General features: G+C 43.1%; 2 protein-coding genes across 3 annotated transcripts in view; one reads left to right on the top strand and one right to left on the bottom strand.

The window, feature by feature from the left end:
• The window catches only part of jph1a (junctophilin 1a), a 28,350-nt gene extending 18,026 nt beyond the window's left edge, over positions 1-10,324 (bottom strand). The window contains exons 1-3 of the mRNA XM_062379970.1: positions 10,157-10,324; positions 9,553-10,050; positions 6,145-6,913 (exon numbers count right to left, since the gene is read on the bottom strand). Coding sequence (XP_062235954.1) covers positions 6,145-6,913; positions 9,553-9,931 — 1,148 coding nt within the window. The 5' untranslated portion in view covers positions 9,932-10,050; positions 10,157-10,324. The remainder of the gene's footprint in view (positions 1-6,144; positions 6,914-9,552; positions 10,051-10,156) is intronic.
• Positions 10,325-11,697: 1,373 nt separating this feature from the next.
• On the top strand, positions 11,698-15,879 carry gdap1 (ganglioside induced differentiation associated protein 1). 2 transcript variants are annotated; one of them, XM_062379085.1, is made up of 6 exons: positions 11,698-11,862; positions 12,436-12,628; positions 13,056-13,229; positions 13,481-13,575; positions 14,279-14,393; positions 14,532-15,878. In XM_062379085.1, the coding sequence occupies exons 1-6, from the start codon at positions 11,698-11,700 to the stop codon at positions 14,882-14,884; spliced, it is 1,095 nt and encodes a 364-aa protein (XP_062235069.1). In that variant the 3' UTR covers positions 14,885-15,878. The 2 variants fall into 2 exon arrangements, with proteins under 2 accessions (XP_062235069.1, XP_062235070.1); XM_062379086.1 differs by lacking the exon at positions 11,698-11,862 and adding an exon at positions 12,865-12,907 and having other exon boundaries at positions 12,440-12,628; positions 14,532-15,879.
• The last annotated feature ends 2,359 nt before the right edge of the window (positions 15,880-18,238 follow it).

Below are 18,238 nucleotides of genomic sequence, written 5' to 3'. Positions count from 1 at the left end.
ATGAATACACTATGTGCCATTGAGAAATTTCACGCCTCAGTACCAGGGTGTAATGTTGGTGAAACCCAAACCTCTGGCCACTGCTGTCCACACAGCACGGCTGTGTTAGCGGCTCAGCGTGGCTGCACTTAATTGGTTCTTTGAGCTAATTGCTAATGTCAGTATGCTAACAGACTCACAGTTAAAACATAAACCGGTTGCCAGATGTACAATCATTATCGTACTTTTACGCCAAATTTGCCCTCTTTAGCTCATTTAATGCAAAATGTAAGATTATATCATCATTTGATCACTCGCAAGTTTAAGTCATCCTGTCTCATGTTTCAAAATAAAGTTGAGTCTTGCACCTTGCCCCTAAATTGCTGCGGAATATCGGCATAGCTTCGAAAAGGTCCAATCCCTACTCTGGTCGCATACCATTAAGCAAATGGAAATAATCTGTAGAGGTCCATTAGGACCGTCTTAATTTCTAGTTTTAAGAGTTTATGAAATAATATATTCAAAAAATATTATAAGAGTTTAATTGATATTTAAACATAATTTCGTACATATTTCAGATATGTGCCAATTCTGGAGAGATTTCAAACCACAGCATCAAATTCAAAACTATGGCCACTCCTGTCGATGCAGTGCAGTCAGGTATAGTGGCTAAAGGCTAATATAGCACTACATGCTAAGTACAGCTGAGGCTGGTTTAGCAGCTATTTGACCACAAAGTGTTGGACAATCACATGTTGGACCTGATGATGGCAGCAAAGGAAAGTTACTCATCCTGAGACAGTCTCTAAATAGCTGTTGAAAACTTTGCACCTGTTTAAAGCTGTTGAGAAGTTTGATTCTGGTGGACTGTATTAAAGTGAACAACTCTTGAAGGTGTGAGATGAACAAAATTAAAAGTTATATGTAGTTTCATACCCAAACATACATTACTGGTGGAGCACATTTTTTTATATATGCCTTTATTTGTCCAGATATATATATTCAATAATAAATCCTTGCATAATTAGATAATGATTTTAAACATAACCCATCAGTAGAAACTTTAGAGCTCAATAAAGACTGGCCGAGCCGTCTTGTGTATCGCTACTCAAACTTCATCCATGGTTTCATCTATTGACGTCTTTCCGGCTGTTATGACAACACGTAATGATAATTTGATACACACAACAAGATTACATTACACACTGTCATGTGATTCCAATGTGGGTCATTCACAAACCATTCGACTAACTCATCACGCATGTGCCACCTTTCATACGTATCGGCTGGATATAACTCAAGTCATTATTATTCTATGTAAGAGCATTTGATCGTGTCGGCAGTAAATGATGACCTCCATCACGTTGCTGTAAATAGGAGCTACCTCTGGGATGAATCTCCGGGGCTCGCTTAACTCTGAGTCCTGATGCAGACGGCTGGCAGTCCTCGCCACGCAGTCACGGTCAGTGTACGCTTCGTGCCTCATTGCTACTGTACATTTTGTCACTTCATAAAGAGACAAATTTGACACACTTGAGAAAGGTGTGTGGCGCCACTTCATAAACCTCCATGAGTACTGGCACCGGCGGCGAGAACAAAAACACACGCATCTACACAAATTAAACCAAATAATCCAATTCCGGTTTCCTGGGGTGGTTTTGGGCAGAAGTCACTGCTATCCATGTCCCGAGTATTTTGCTTATTGTGTTCACATGGTGAAACACAGGCTGATCAGTCGCTTTTTGGCGCTCCAAAAAGAGCAGGTGTTGAGTGGCTGAGGTCATCACACAGCAGGTTATAAACAAACACACACACAGACACACACACATACACACACACACACACACACACACACACACACACACACACACACACACACTACACGCTTTCTCTGTTCTCTTGCCAAATGATAGCAACCTTGCTCCATCTCTCACATCCATTCTTTTTAAATCTTTTCCTCCCATATATATGGATACACACACACACAAACACACACACACAAATACACCACACACACACACACACACACAGACTCACACTCACTCGTTTGGGAGAGATGAGAGTGTGAGTGAGATGGCGGGCTGCTATATCAGTGGCGGGACGGGTATATATTCCTGGCTGGTGCTGATAAGCCAACTGATGCCTTGCCTTATTTAGTCAGTACTCACTGACACACACTTGCAGAGCAGCGCACATGCACTCTGACTGTATGTGTTTGTCCAAGAGAGTGTTCGCATGTCAGTGTATGTGTGTGAAGCGTTCCCGTGAGGGGGGGTTCTGATAAGGCAAATACATGTGTGTGTGTATGTGTGTGTGTGTAAGAGAGACAGAGAGACAGTACAAAAATGTCTACCTGCTTTTCTGCCAACATGTAGAGTGGCCAGCTTCTTACAGAATTAGGGAAAAAAGCTTCATGTGCTGCGGAAGTAGTGCAACAGTCATTCAAAATATTCTGTACCTAGAGCCAAATAGATGCTAATTAATAAACTAATTTAAACAGCGGCAGAAACAACATGGTAAGTAGATATTCGGAAAAAGCAAATCTGATGATACTGAGAAATTCTCCAACTGGCTTATTCTTGACTTTAAAGAAATGTTATCACAACATTAGCAACAGGAGTAACAGTGAACTCTGGTTTACTGTGTTGTAAATTTTTGTGTGCATTGCGTTTTGCCTGGTCATCCGCTCACCAGAAGGTCAATGCTTTCATGACCCCGGCCCCAATGTGTCCTTGGGCAAGAAACTGAATCCAATTTGCCCCTGATGGCTGTGCTTATAGTGTGATAGAATAGATGCTGCAGTAAAAATCATAATCCTGAAATTTCACACATCATACAACCTGAAGAATGTCTCATCCAAACAGTTTAAAAAATAAATAAAACTGCAGCTTGTCCATATCATGCAGACGTCAACCTAAGATCAGGTGTTCAAGAGGTTCTGACAAACACTTGACACATTGCTGAGTATCATTTGGCTGATTGCTGCAGTTGAAATAAGCCTCTCATGAATACATGTTCTGCTCTTAGAGAACCTCAATATTTTGTGTTTCACTAAGCACAGAGCTATTAAACAGGAAAAACATGCTTTCTCCATTTCCCCGGAAGGATTTTTTTTTATCAACTTAACATAAGAGAATAAAGGTCAGGTTTAAGAATAAATCATTTGAATAACAACACACAGTCCACCAGAGATGAGCTGTTGAAACTAATATGCAAGTGTGCCTTGTAGATTTTCAAGGATAATGTTGACACAATCATTTTTTATGCTTTGGCTTTCATGAAATCGCACAGAGAGTGCAGGAAAGTTTAGGTTCATTACGGTTCATTGCTGAGTCTCCCGGACACATAAACTGATCCCTGACAAAGAAGCTTAATGTGAGAAGCATCATGATGTAGTAAAGATTTCAATGGTGCTAAAAGTCACTTATCTTCATTCACAGGCCTCAACCACAACCACAACCACAACCACACACACACACACACACACACACAGAGGAGAGCGTACTTTCCAATAAGAGGGGCATAATAACTGAATGAGGGACCACTCCACTCCACCGCATCACAGGAGAACGCCATAGATTGGCTGGCCCATAAGCATGAGGTCATTAGCTCTGCCCCAGAGGCTGATGGGATAGCTCCTCTGTACACTAATTTACAATGGAGGGGTAGATGTGTCCCAAGCTCTCTGTTTCATTTCTTCCATTTCTTCACATCCGCACACTCAAGACTTCCCAGAATGCTCTTGCTCAGCAAATTCGATGCATCTCCCAAATTATTCACCCAACATTCATCCCCTCGCTCTCTCGCTTCAATCCATTTTCCTTTTGCTCTCTCTGTCTTCTCTGCCGTTGCTCTGCCTCCCTCCCCTCACTCCCTGCAGAACTGCTGCCGAACGCTCCACATCCAAAGACAGGGAGTCACGTGACGAGAGCTGGATCGATAGGAGTGCATCTTTCGCCATGCACTGTATAATGAGACTTACATAACACGCTTACAACCGTCACCGTCTGCCTGTTTCTAACACAAACACACTTGACAGAGGGGGGAAAAAATTGCTGAATTCAATCAGCAGAGCGCAAGAGATGATTTTCCAGCAGCACATGATGGAGCAGCACAAACCAGCCAGTAATTTGATCACTAACTCCAGTACAGGGCAGCTTGCTTGCTGCCATAAACACTTTGTATCAGCGTGAATGTTTGCTCGTTTGCTGCCTTAGCGCCATGCATTAGATCATTTGTTGACTTCTGTTGTAAGTTGTTGCACTGATGCACAATCCGAGGAGATCAGGGGGCTCGTTCTTTCACCGTATTATCCATTTCTCTTTTCCTGGTAGGTTTATCTCGACATCACAGCCCGACCCTCGCTGACTCAGACAACGGACTCATAATATCATGGGTCTTATCTGGGGAACAAACAGCCGTTCTAATATTAAGCATGTTCAATCCTTTCTCATGTAATCTGCATCTTATATCCTCAACAAAAGATTGTGGGGATATGAGAATAAAACCCAGCTCTCCATAGTGTCTGCAGCATCTATTATTGTATTGCTCTGATATGCCCAGGCTGTATCAAAATACGCAGTACAATGGCTCCAGTGTTCTGTTATTATTTTATGTAGATTGCTGATCAGCCGACAAAATGCTGGAATGACAACGGTTAAAATATAATAATAAAATAAAAATGATGATTCCTAAAATGTCTTTATTAAACCCTTATAAAATAATTGTGGTAGAGGCTTGATGTTTTAACCATAAACATTATTATAGATAACTATAAATAAAAAGAGAACACAAATAAAACTAAATATATAGATCTTGAATTCAGAAACTAAAAATATTCACATTGTTTTAATAACTTTTCATATCAATATTTCAGTGTAAGGCTCATATCGGCTGATATTATCGTCAGACTGATTCATAGGTGGGGCTCTAGACCGAACAGCAGCGCAAACAAACCCTGAAACAATTAATTCCCCTGATATTTCTTTAACAGTTTGGATTTGAGTGAAACGTAACAACAGCTATAGGATGGACTGTAATGATACCCAGAACGAATGCAAAAGGTCGAATTGCCATAACTTTCATTTCGTGCCATCATCAAGTCAACATTTCAGTTTGTCTGACAGTTTGATTGCCAATCATCAGCTCGTGTTAGCATCATGCTAGCACATAAAACTAGAATGGTGAACGCGGTAAACGTTGTACCGTATCAGTTAGCCATCGGCATGTTAGCAGTATATTTCTGTCAAGGTGTTTACATTCTGATGTTAGCATTTAGCTCAAAGCCCTGCTGTGTATGAGTACACCCTCACTGAGCTGCTAGCATGGCTCCAGATACTAAGGCCGGTTTAATTACATGAAGCATTAAAGGCTGAAATGATCCAATGATTCAATGATACCTTCAGAGCCCTGTAGCTATGCTTCTTTGTGTTGTGTCGAAACACAATCCGTACGTTTGAGTTTTATGACTTCTTGTTTTCATACATGCAAATTCGTGTGCGAGTGGAAAAGAGGAGCGTGTGATTGCAGAGAGACCTTTTCACAGCTTGTACACACCCTGACAGTCTTCAGCTTAATAATTCCCTGATGCATTGAAACCAGAGGATGTCAAAGCGATGCTGCGTACCCTGAACTGTGTCCCAGTAGGGGGGACGGCTTTAAATGAAAAGGTCACGTCTCATCCACCTGTTAAAGAGCAGATGCCACATCAGAGCAACGCTTGGCAGGGGGAGCAGGTATCGTTATTGGGCACACGAGACCCACTTGGCTCGAGCGGGGGTATGGCTATACGGCCTACGGACATGAACTCCCGGACACACAAATCTCTTTCTCTCACACACGCACACACACACACACAAGATGCCTGACCACTCTCCTTTCGGAATGAAAGATATGATCAGGGAATAGAAAATAGAAACAGGACCTTTTCCCCGGAATGAATACAGTGGCTACACAAAAGCCTTGACTGTCGGTGATGAATAAAGGTCGGAGCTGTTGTGATGTGACTCCACTCACAATCAGACCAGGAGATATTTGTCAAACAGGCCACTGCTTGGACTCTTTGACAGAGACAATAAATGCCTGAGGATATCCGGCTTGTCTTTTTGTCGTGTTGACACAATACACACCCATATGCACACAGAAGCATAAATGAACACACTATACCTGGAGGCTGCTATTTCCACTTTACTCCTGGCGATGGCTGCAGCCCTCTGTGCCCCCTCCACTGCCCGATCCACCTTCTCTTTGGTTTTGGGGTTTTTAAGAGGAATCAACTGCTTCCGTATTCCACGCACCAGCACGTTATTTTTGTACTTCCCTTCTTCTTTGGTGCTGTCCGGGAAAACCGTGCACCCGTAACCGTGGCGCTTGTTGTTGAGCCATTCTCCCTCGTACTTCATCCCATTGGATCGCTCCGAAACACCAAATCCATTGCGTTTGTCATTCTTCCATTCTCCCATGTAGGTCTCGGTCGTGGTGGCGTCCACGTGGTCCTCCAGAGGTAGGTCCTCGTCTGGCAGCTCGCCGTCACCGATGGATATGGTAGAGTTGGCGTCGCTGGAGCTGATGCGGCTCATGGTGGCGTCGCTTCTCGCGGAGCTGCGCTTGCTGGAGATGGACGTCCGAGAGTCCGACTTGCGCAGCTGCCTGAGGCTGCCGAAGAGCGAGCCCCGGCGGAACAGGCCCTTCTTCTTGCCGGTGACGACCTCGCTGTCTGAGTGGAAGTTGAGGACGAAGCCGCCGCGACTGCCCGTCGGCGTGTCTGCGGTGGTGGAGAGGTCCTGGAGCACCGTTCCGTTACTCTGCTCGGAGCGCAGGGAGGCCAGGGACGTACGGAGAGGTGATTTGATAACGGTGGCCATGCCATAGGGAACACTCTGGCGTACGCCGTAGCCATGCCGCATACCGCCCATCCACTGGCCTTGATAGGTACCTGAGGAAACAGGTGACATGGGTCAGCGGGTGCTAGTGAATGACTGTACATTTCTGAAGTGGTGGTTCCAAACATTTTGAGTGCATGGACCCTTTAAAAGAAGAACTGTCCACTTGTGACATGTTGCATATGTCAATGAGTTGTGTGTAGCTCCATTCAGGCCAGGAGAGGTGATATTATCCAGGTTTTTGCAAATAAAACAAGCAAAGTACAGTAGTATAAGTAATAATAATCCTTTTGCAACCCCTCAGATTAATCTTGTGACCCCTTGGAGGGACTGGAGCCTTATAACCACTGTTACACAGTCTGTAAAGCTGTGTGAAAATATGCGATGTATCTGAACATGACTAATAAAGGTGAGAAGAAGGTGCAGATTAGGTGACAAGACTTTGATCCACTAGGTCTGCAGTTACAGTGCAGTCTCAGAAAATGGTTGTTGTTCCAAATTCAAAGTTACAGTATGAACTTCAAGGACAAAGTGGTTTCAAAGTCCTGCTTGTGGTTACTGTCTGTCTTGGGCCTTATTCCAAGGAAGTGTCTTTTATCTAAATGAAATTCTATATAAGCATAGAACATGTCTGTCGTCTGGGATTTCTACAAACTCTCAGAGAAAGACGAAAAAATACAAATCATAGTAGATGATGCACACAGGCTTAACCTGTCCTCGAAAGCTTTGGAGTCATATCAGGGTTTAATTTCCATCTCGGTTGAAGTGAGAACGATTTGTCTGATTCCTGTTGTGCAATTGGTCGGCCTGATATTCTCTGTATCAGCTAATACATAAGGGAGCACAGCAGCCTTGCTGTAAGGGAGCAGATTATGTCAACTAATGAAATGTTTTCTCTCCTTCCCCTCAGATCCGGAGCCGTGAGCATAACTAACGCAATCACAGAGATTTGATTAAGGAACTGGTACTGAGGATCACTTGGGATGAATGTGAATCACTCAGCTAGGGGCCTATTTTCAGGCGGCCACTAACTCCCCCACTGACAGTAGGCACATTCACCACCATCCGTTCGCCTCTGACGACAGGGAATCGCTATGAGTCACATAATGAGAGAAATACTTCATTAATCCCATTTAGTGCTGCTGAGCCCAATGAGCGTGTGCTGCCCTACTGTAGCTCCTTCCGAGCATCATATTACAATGCTGATCCTAATAAGAAGGAAGGCGTTTTAATCGAGCCCTCTCATCTCATTGACCAGCACGGCGAAGAATGCCATTATGCTGAGATTCTGGCGTGAAACGATATACCAGCCCGGGTAGGCATTTAGATGGATAAACTGTGTGAGATTAACAGGCTGGCTCTGCGCTGCGGTTCAATTCTGTGACCCTGCAGATCAAGTTATCAGGATGCTGCCGGGTCAGACGGCCAGATGTTCTGTAGATCCTCTGGGATCAGCTGATTTCCCAACCCCGGCCCTCTGCCACCATCATATGTGAGGCATTTACTCTGCACCATAAGGCGTCTGTTAGTGCGGATGATGCGAGTGAATTACACATGCGACGGCACCACGTAATATACTGCAGCTCTATGGAGATCTTGTGTTTTTAGGCCACTTGGCATCTTGTCTACTTGATCAGAATCGGGTCTTAGGACAAAACCCAATCTATGAACACACCAACATTAATGAGTGAGGTCAAAGGTCTGTGATTGGGTCTTTCACTGACCCATTGCAAAAGATTGTCCAGTGGGTGACTCTCCGTGGCTTAACGGATGATGAGGTGCCTGAATTGTGATTATGTTGGATAGGGAATAATTGTCGATAGACGTCATTACTTCTGCACCATAAGTGGAGATGATGCAACGACACCATGGAACACACGCTTGGTATCTTCTCTTGCTCAGACTCGGGACTCAAGACAAAACCCAATCTCAGGACACAGCAGCGTCTACGAGTGAGGACGAGGCTTTGGGATTAGCCTTTCGCTGACCCCTCATTTATAGCTAGTCCAAGAGTGTGTCCGGAGTATGACTCAACAAGGCTAAATAGAAAGATTCTCACTGGACACATTGTTGAGCTAGAGTTTGAACTCGAGTTATTTTAACACTTATTGTTGCATGCATCGGGATTGATATTTGCCCTTGTGTCGAGAAGGTGCATCCAGGCGAGTATTGGAGTCTTGACAGTTGCAAAAAGGCTGAATTGGCACCAACAGTTGTGCTTTCTGGAGAAAAAACCTAAGAAAACCAGTTGATTCTAATGGGAAAGAGACACTTAATCTGAAACCCTCACCTGCTACTTTTCATAACAGGTGAAGGTTCAGATGTGAAAAACGCTGTGAAACTCCTTCGAGGCATAGTGCTGGTCACTGGTCATGAGAGGAGCAACTGGTTGCTGCCAAATGATGATGGAATAAGAGAGGAACCGTGGTACCAGGCCAGTTCTCCCCAGTGGGGTTATAAATTATTGTTGTATTTTGAGTAGCACGATGGATCTTGACCGCAGTGCGCAATCTCAGCATCAACTCGCATCACATCAGATGGAGATTCATGCGCTGATGTGTTTGTTGGAGTCTGAGCATCCTCCTCACTACCAGGCTGCATCACACACACACACGCGCACACGCCATCACCAGCCACAGCAGTTAAAGCGACACACACACACACACACTCGTCTATAAGAGGGGCTTCTTACCTCCATCCCCATAAGTTTCGATCCCGTATCCATCCTGCAGCCCGTTGCTCCAGGTGCCGTCGTAGCGGGCAGGTGTGTTGTGGCTCTGCCGGATCCCGTAGCGACCCTTAAACCCGTGACTCCACTCCCCGCGGTACACCCACTTCCCCTTGTTCTCCACCCCGAGCCCATGCCGCTTCCCCTGGGACCAGTAGCCTCTGTAGGTGTTCCCGCTGGGCCAGGTGTACACCCCGACTATCTCGAAGCCGTGCGACCAGGAGCCGGCGTACTCGCCCTGGCCCTTGGGTCCGGTGCAGATGCCGTGTCCGTGGGCTTTGCCATCCTCCCACCCCCCGCAGTAAGTGCCACCGTCGTCGAAGTCAAACCTTCCGCCCGTCATTCAGATAACAAGGCTGCTGATAGAAGCCGATGCTGCGGACTCAGGCGTCTCCAGGACCGAGGCGAGGGGCTCCAGGACGGGCGGTGTGAACACAGGACGAGCCGACGAGCCGATGATGACTAGAGGGATAAAGAGAAGGATCGTGAACAACAGGAGGGTGAGGACACGGAGGCTGACATGTTGGCGAAGGCATGTGTGGAGGTGTGAATGGTGGGCGTCGTTTACCGGAGGCGCACCGGAGGTAGTCCGCTGTGTGCTGCTCGTCTCCCCCCTCTCACCCACTGATCACAGAGGGAGAGAGAGAGAGGCGAGTCCGAGCTGGAGAGACACACGGAGCCAATGACAACGTCACAACACCGGGACCTCCCACCCTCGCTCTCGCTCTACCTCTCCCATCATCTCTCACTCTCCCTCTATTTATCTCTTCCTCTCTTTACCTCTCTCCCTACCTCTCTCCCCCTCTCCCACCCTACCCCTATGTATCTCTCTATCTACTTCTCTCCCCCTACCTCTCTCTCTCTACCTCTCGTTCTCTCTCTCCCACCCTACGTCTCTCCCTCTCTCACCCTAGCTCTCTCTCTCTCTACCACCCCACACCTCTCCCTCTCCAACCCCTACTCTCCCTCTCTCTCCCCCTACCTTCCTCTCCCCGTCTCTGCAACCCTCTCCCCACTATATTTCTCTCTCTCTCTCTCTCTCTCTCTCTCTCTCTCTCTCTCTCTCTCTCTCTCTCTCTCTCTCTCTCCCACCCTACCTCCCTCTCACTCCCACTCACCCCCCCCTCTCTCTCTCTCTCCCTCCCTCACTACCCCCAAATAAAATAACACACACATATATATAAACACAGAGTGTTTGTAATTATCAATGGTGATTTTATTCTCTTTTTAATATATTTTTATTTCAGTAGTCTATACTTTGATACTGTATATAACTCTATTAAGTTTGAGAGATACAGTACATACATACAACACACGGTTTTATTAATACCCAGTGAGATATCTGTCACATTTCTGGTGTATTCGATTTAATTGAATAGCTTATTCTGGGCTTTGCATCAGGTACATCATAAACTCGCTGTAAACTATGTGTACTATGTGCTCTACTTAAACTGTGAACTAGTTGTAACCTTCACCAACAGAAACCTACTACTTAAATAAACACCTCAGAGCGACCTCTGCTGTACAAAAACATGTATTGCATAACCAAGGAGGGATTTTTCTTCATAATAAAGTTGTGATAATTGTCAAAAATATTTGTTGTGTTTGTTTCTTACATTAAATCAATTATATTAATCTTATGATCATAGATTATATAAATGTAAAAACTATTATTTTAGTCAACATACTCAACACCACATATACTATGTAGTTATGATTAGTTAGTGAAGCTAATTTTAATTTGATTGAACTATGGGTATAAAATATTTGATGTACTACTGATCATCGTATTTTAATGTAGCACTATTAGATATCAACAAAAACAAAGAAGGAAAAGAAACGGAAGAACATAATGGAGATAAGAAAATTATCAACAGAGGGTGAACGTTTAAACTTATCTCAACACTTATACAAACTGAAATACTTTCATTTTGACAATATACTGTAAATGAAAGAATTGTTCTTTCTAAATAGATTGTTCTTAATAAAAACGTCAGATTGCAGACATCAGATTCACGTTACACTCCGAGTCTGTAGGGGGAGCCGTCAGTTCACCGTGACCTGCTGCTCCGTCCTCACTCGTCCCCTAATATGATACTAACAAATAAAATGGCGTCTGAAAGCGGCTCTGTAGCCCAGGATGAGAAAACAGCTCTGATAGAAGCAGAGTCGGGACAAGATGCTGTTCAGCAGCAGCAAGGAGAAACGTCCGAGAAGCAACACGAGTCCAAGTTGACGCTTTATCACTGGACTCAGTCTTTTAATTCTCAGAAGGTGAGTGGTTCAGCACCACAGCTCGGTGGACAGCTCCTGCTCTGAGAAAATGGATGGGATGGTGTAGATTACATTTTTATATTCACGTAACACACACATCATCTCTACATGATGATTCATAACAAAAATATAACAATAATAATACTGACCTACAACGCACTGTTTCAACACTGTTCATACGGCCAGTGTTTACCTTCCAGACCCAGATGTTCTAACTAGAAGGGAACGTTTCAGCATCAGTTTAGTGGGAGATAATAATTGTGATGATAATAATAACCTTTATTTATATATTAACTCTAAAATCAAGGCTTACAAAGTTACTTGACTTGACAGTAGAATAAGGAACTTTATATCTTTATCTATACACTTTATCTTTGAATATTTCTGGGTCACTGTGTTGCTGTTGTGATGGTTGCGTTTGTTTTTACTTTCCATATCCCTTTCTATTTCAACTTAATTGATGGTATTTCAGATAAAGGTTTCTGATCCAGAACGAAACCTGGATCTAGTGATTATACTTTCACTGAGATATTTAAACCTCCACCGCAGTCATACAGAGGTGTTGTTTTCCAGGTGCGTCTGGCCATAGCAGAGAAAGGTTTGCACTGTCAGGAGTACGATGTGAGTCTGCCGCTCAGCGAGCACAATGAGCCCTGGTTCATGCGTCTGAATCCAACAGGGGAAGTTCCCGTCTTAGTCCATGGCGACAACGTCATCTGTGACCCGACACAGATCGTGGACTATCTGGAGCAGAACTTCAATGATGGTGAGATTAATTAAAGGCTGTTCACAGCGGCACACTCTCACTAAGCGACTGTTTTAATGCACTTAAGGACTCCATTCTCTATTTCTTTCCAAACAGTGTTTCCTTCTTTGTCTTTGAATTTATGTTTTCAATATATAATTTTGTTGTTTTGATTTGTTCTTAATTTTGCATCGTGCCTTTGTATAGTTTTCATTCATTGATTCCTTTTTTTCTTGGTTTGCAATGATCCACAATAGCTTTGTTCTAAGGGTCCACTCACCCCACAGGGGAGGAAATATGGTAAGCATTGAACCCTTTAAGATAATGCAGTAACCTGTGAAAACATCAAGTTTCCTTTCCATCTACTCGATCTTTTCTAAATGGTCCCTTAGCAAGCTTGTTTCACACTTTAACACCATCTGCCCTTCCTTTTCATGGATTTTCACAGAGGGCACCCCCAAGCTGGTACCTGAAGAGGGCAGCACATACTATCACAGGGTGCAGCACTACAGAGAGCTGCTGGACTCACTGCAGATGGATGCCTACACCCACGGCTGCATCCTCCACCCTGAGATCACAGTGGACTCGCACATACCAGCCTATGCTGCCTCGCGCATCCGAAGTAAGACACAAAGACAGACACCCTGGTGATAATATACAAGCTATGATGTTATGTATGTTTATCCACAGTGTTGGTTGTCAGGGAGTTAGTGTTAGAAACTGTTTAACAAAACTACAGCCACACATTTTTAGGCATAGAGTCAAATTGTGTTGAATCTATGCCTAAATATATTGATTCCAAGCGTTAATGTTGTAATAAAACCAAAGTGCACCTCACTATGTCTGACCTGGTTTTCTGTTTTTGTGTGACAGCACAGATTGGAAACACACAGTCGGAGCTGAAAAAACTGGCCGAGCAGAATCCAGAGCTGAAAGATGCTTATGTTGCAAAACAGAGGCGCATAAAAGTAAGTTATTTAATAAGTAGGGTGGCAGGTATCAACAACTGTGGGCTTTGTTTTATGCATTTGTATTTTTACATAACACCTAAGTCCAAACCACCTTCAAGACTTAGACTGCCCCACGAAAACCAAACAGGTGAATGGAGTCAAACATGGTAATTGGCATTTGTTTTATAATGTAAAAAAATAAATAAAAATTCATAATAAGGAACAGAGCTAAAATAACTACTATGTGAACTTATTTTAATCAGTCAACAAAATAATTTGCAGTGTGGGAGTATCGCGACGACTAACTTTAGCAAAATCTAAAAATTAATTTACATCATGATTTGTTCTCCATCTGTTATCTGTACTTGGAAAACATTAGTTTTCCTGAACCACCATATTTGTTATTCCACCTTTTAACTAAACAGGGCTACAGCTAAATACCAATGAAAGATTAATGATGGAAAATAAAACCCGGCTTATCAATAACTCTGCTTCTGTCATTTAAATTATGAATTAATGTATTGTATAAATTTAAGCATGACTATTGATTGTACAAGTAGCACTGAGGTACATTTATGTTCTAACAGTAGTTCAGATCCATGAGGGAGCTGAGCGAACATTTCGTTTGTAGGTACTGCAGTTTGACAGGTTTTCTCCTGTGATGTTTAAAAGAGATAAATGTGCTATGACAGCTGTATTTATATGCGATCACGTTCTACAGTCCAAGTTGTTTGACCACGACAACATGAAGTACCTGAAGAAGCTTCTGGATGAGCTGGAGGGTGTGATGGACCAGGTGGAGACAGAGCTTCAGAGGAGGGAGGAAGAGACACCAGGTAACCACATCCTCGTGTTGCACCATCATTAATCCTACGCAACAATCAATATAATTGTGTTAATATGACTGTTGTATTTTTAAAATGACAAAATAATTCATATCCTCAATTCCTCTCTGCGCCGTGTTTCCCCTGTAGAGGAAGGAACTCAGTCCTGGCTGTGTGGGGACTTCTTCAGCATGGCCGACATCTCTCTGGCGGTAACCCTACACCGCCTCAAGTTCCTCGGCCTGTCCCGTCGCTACTGGGGCAACGGTAACCGGGTGAACCTGGAGACGTACTACGAGCGTGTGGTGGAGCGGGCGGCCTTCACAAGGGTTTTGGGCCACGTCAACAACATCCTGATATCTGCAGTCCTGCCGGTGGCGTTTCGCGTGGCCAAGAAGAACGCGCCGGTAATTGTGGGTACCACTCTGCTGATAGGCCTCCTGGGCGGAGCCACATACATGGCCTTTCTGTACATGAAGAAGAGGCTCACTTCCTTTAGCTGAGGGATGTTGTGGTGTTTGTTTGGGGACAGCACTGATGTGGGGGTAAAATTAATTATTAAGAAATGTTGCATACATTTCCAGACAAATTTATCCCAAATCAAATGAATATACAGAAAAGAATATGATAAATTATTATCAGCACATCATTTATAGGTAATTAAATCATATATGTATTATTTCCTCTGTTGCTGGTTGCACAAAATGCACTTTTATTCATTTATCATTATGCGACTGCTGCAATATAATCACACCAAAGTTTGGAGTGAATGAGCCATGATAACATGAAAACAAGGAGTGTTTGGTTGTTTTGGGAGAAGTATGGCGAGCGTGCTTGTGAGTTTGGTCACTTCTTGCTTTAAAAGCTGAGGATACTTGTCTCTCTTCTCCATGTTTATATAACATTACCTGAAAGTGCTGTTCCTCTCTGACAAAACGAAAAACATATACTTTTGACTGTGTGCCATGCGATCACAAAATTAAACAAATATAAACAAGTACAAATAGATTTCATACTTTATTGAAAACAACTGAAAGCTATGTACTAATGTAAGGTAAACAGGATGTATCGTAAAGGGGCTAAATGTTTCTATGTGTGCTCAAATAATATTAAGAGCTTAATCTATTTGCCTTTACCATTTGTTATTTCACTGTCGTTTGGCATGCAAACACCTGAAGTCCGCAGCCAGGTCTGTGACCCAGTCCGCCCAGCAGGAATCAAACATGTCTACTTGTGTAGGAACTGCTTTTCTCAATGCTTTTCCAATCCTATTTTTAGGCCACCATGTGTAACATCTGTCGCAGAATAAACTGCTTCGAAACAACTCCAGTATTTTCTGTCAATGGGCTCGATTTCAGAATTAAAAATTCTCAACTCTGCATTGTTTAATACATCAACCATTAAAATAATTCCACATCTAAACATCTTAAGGCTGCTAATCACATTTCCCAGACTCTGAAAATGAGTCAGCATCTACAGCAGTTTGTTTGCTCGGTCAAAATCTCCACGGCCGACATTTAACATATGCTCGTCTTTTCCTTTAAACTCCCCCCCCCCGCCCCTCACGTGAGCTCAGACACAGACCCATGCCAGACCCCTTGACAAAGACTGGCCTTTGTTTGGAAGTGTCCAGAGGGGCTGGTTAGTGTAGCTGTCAAAGAAATGTCTCACACGTGTTAAAGCCGCATGCGAGTGTGTTCGTCAAAAGGACCATAAGCTCATACTCGAGTGTTAGCTCAGGAAAAAGAAGAAAAAAAATCATACCATCACAAATGGCAACTGAAATGACATCACTTGAGCTGCAGGGTTTATCTCACTCAGGTGTCATGTTGATGGAGAACAGTCATGAATGCATGAAAATGTATATGAGTGTAAATCAAATCAAAAGGGAGTTGTAGCGCCGGTTATAAAGAAAATAAGATTCCTCCATGTTTTTAACAAAACTCCATGTGGATGATGTTTGTCTTATATCTCCACAAATCACTGACTGCAAACTGAGGGAGGACAGATGATGTAACACCACGTCACAACACTACAAATGGACTTTGAGTGACACACGACACAGATATGTGACTAATATGAACCAAACCATATAATAAAAGACATTTAGGTGATCAAGAGCTAATATACACTTACCAAACATTTTGTCAGGTATGAGCCTACAAGTGAGGGAAGGAACTTAAGTTTATAAAGAGGTGATTATAGTTATTATCCACATGGAATCTATTCTGACAGTTGCTTTGTTTATTTCAGTAAAATCTCTTATTGAAATAAAATTAATTATACTTCAGAGTTTTTCCAAATAACCAATAGAAATCATTGACATATACTGAGAGACCATTGGTCATGTACTTTAGATTTATACAGTGTTTAAAAATGCCAAGGAATAAAACTGTCATTCACTGATTTGCAAATGCACGCCCTCCATGCTTCTTAGAAATGTGTTGTTCTTGTGAAGTGAAGCTATAAACATGTGTGGATGTGTATGCCCACTAGAGGGCAGTATTTCCTTAAACAACACTAATCTTAAAATTCACAATAAGGAGTGAGACTCCCTGAGCTTCTACATGTTTCCAATTACTTATATTTTCAGAAAACTACATCTATTTACAGGTTAATATGCACAACATTTGAGCATCATCTTTTTTTCCCCTCCTCTACATTTGAAGCCAGAAAGCGACTGAGCCAGCTGACTCAGTAAACCTGCAGTTGGACCTGGACATGGTCAAGTATCGTTCAGATGATCGTTGCTGACATTTCGCTATTTGGCCGTTTAAAATCTAACAGGTGGTTCACAACAAGTGGACGAAGCTGAAACACAGCAAGGATTGCTTTTCTTTGTTGCAGAGTCAATATCATGTGTTATTGGATTATGCTGTCAGAGTGTTACTGTGTCATTAAACAGTCCTCAAACACCTTGCTTGGCCGGACACGCAACACAATATTTGAATAGCCCTAAACACTGGGTCGAGTGTTTCTATGAGCCGCAGGCAGGTTGGATCACTGAGCAGAGACCACGAGAGGACAAGTGTCCATATTTATGACAAACACTCACTGTCCTGACTTTCATTAGCCAGTTGATCATTCTACGACTGAATATCTGAATATGACACCTTTTGGAGAAATGCTCCCTTGCTGAACTTGAGCTGTCAATCGGCTTAATTCACCTGCAAAAATAAAAACATTTGCAATTGTGACATCTGCAGAATTTAAATAAGTGAACTACTTGCTATACAGCACAGTAGAGTACAATGCAGTGGCAACCACATGAGAATACTTACAATTTGCACCATTCGTCCATCCATCTACTAGCTATGCTGCCTCCCCTGAGGGTCGCAGGGGGCCGGAGCCAAACATAATATTATGTCATTAAAAACGAATTACACTTGGATCTATGCAGAGGCAACTTTTTCTTTGTTTTTTAAAAAGACCAGGTTGTGGAGGAGCAGGGCCTTCAGGAGGGTTTTCTGGCACAACGTGCGACAGAGGTTAAAGGATTCACTCTGCTTCAAATGCCTTAGTTTATATTTGTTTGTACTTAGAAGACCGTCTGGACACGTCTAAGGGAGAAAGTGTTTCCACTTTCTAAATGGTCATGTTTGAAGGTGAGGCAGAAATCATAGAAAGTCGTAGACAGGGGGGAAACGTGTCCCTTCCTCACCTCTGCTCCCGTGACCTGTGGAATATTAATGGTAATGGAGACAAAAGTCACAAATTGTTTGACATGACTAAAGCCAGAGTGCATAAATGTGCTTTAGGCAGGTTTTTTTTAAGCTTCGATGCAGAAAGTAAATCTAAATTGAGGATCTTGTATAATATTGGGGCCGTCACTGCGAAGGCACAGTCAAGAGTTCACC

Source organism: Platichthys flesus, chromosome 21, assembly GCF_949316205.1.
Source record: "Platichthys flesus chromosome 21, fPlaFle2.1, whole genome shotgun sequence".
NCBI classification, from domain to species: Eukaryota; Metazoa; Chordata; class Actinopteri; order Pleuronectiformes; family Pleuronectidae; genus Platichthys; species Platichthys flesus.
The sequence above is the reverse complement of the archived record's forward strand: the minus strand, read 5'-3'. Positions and strand labels throughout refer to the sequence as shown.

Coding starts and splice junctions, on each gene's coding strand:
- gdap1 (XM_062379085.1), top strand. CDS start 11,698: ATGGCGTCTGAAAGCGGCTCTGTAGCCCAGGATGAGAAAACAGCTCTG. Junction 11,863..12,435: donor AGTCTTTTAATTCTCAGAAG/GTGAGTGGTTCA, acceptor GTTGTTTTCCAG/GTGCGTCTGGCCATAGCAGA. Junction 12,629..13,055: donor GGAGCAGAACTTCAATGATG/GTGAGATTAATT, acceptor GGATTTTCACAG/AGGGCACCCCCAAGCTGGTA.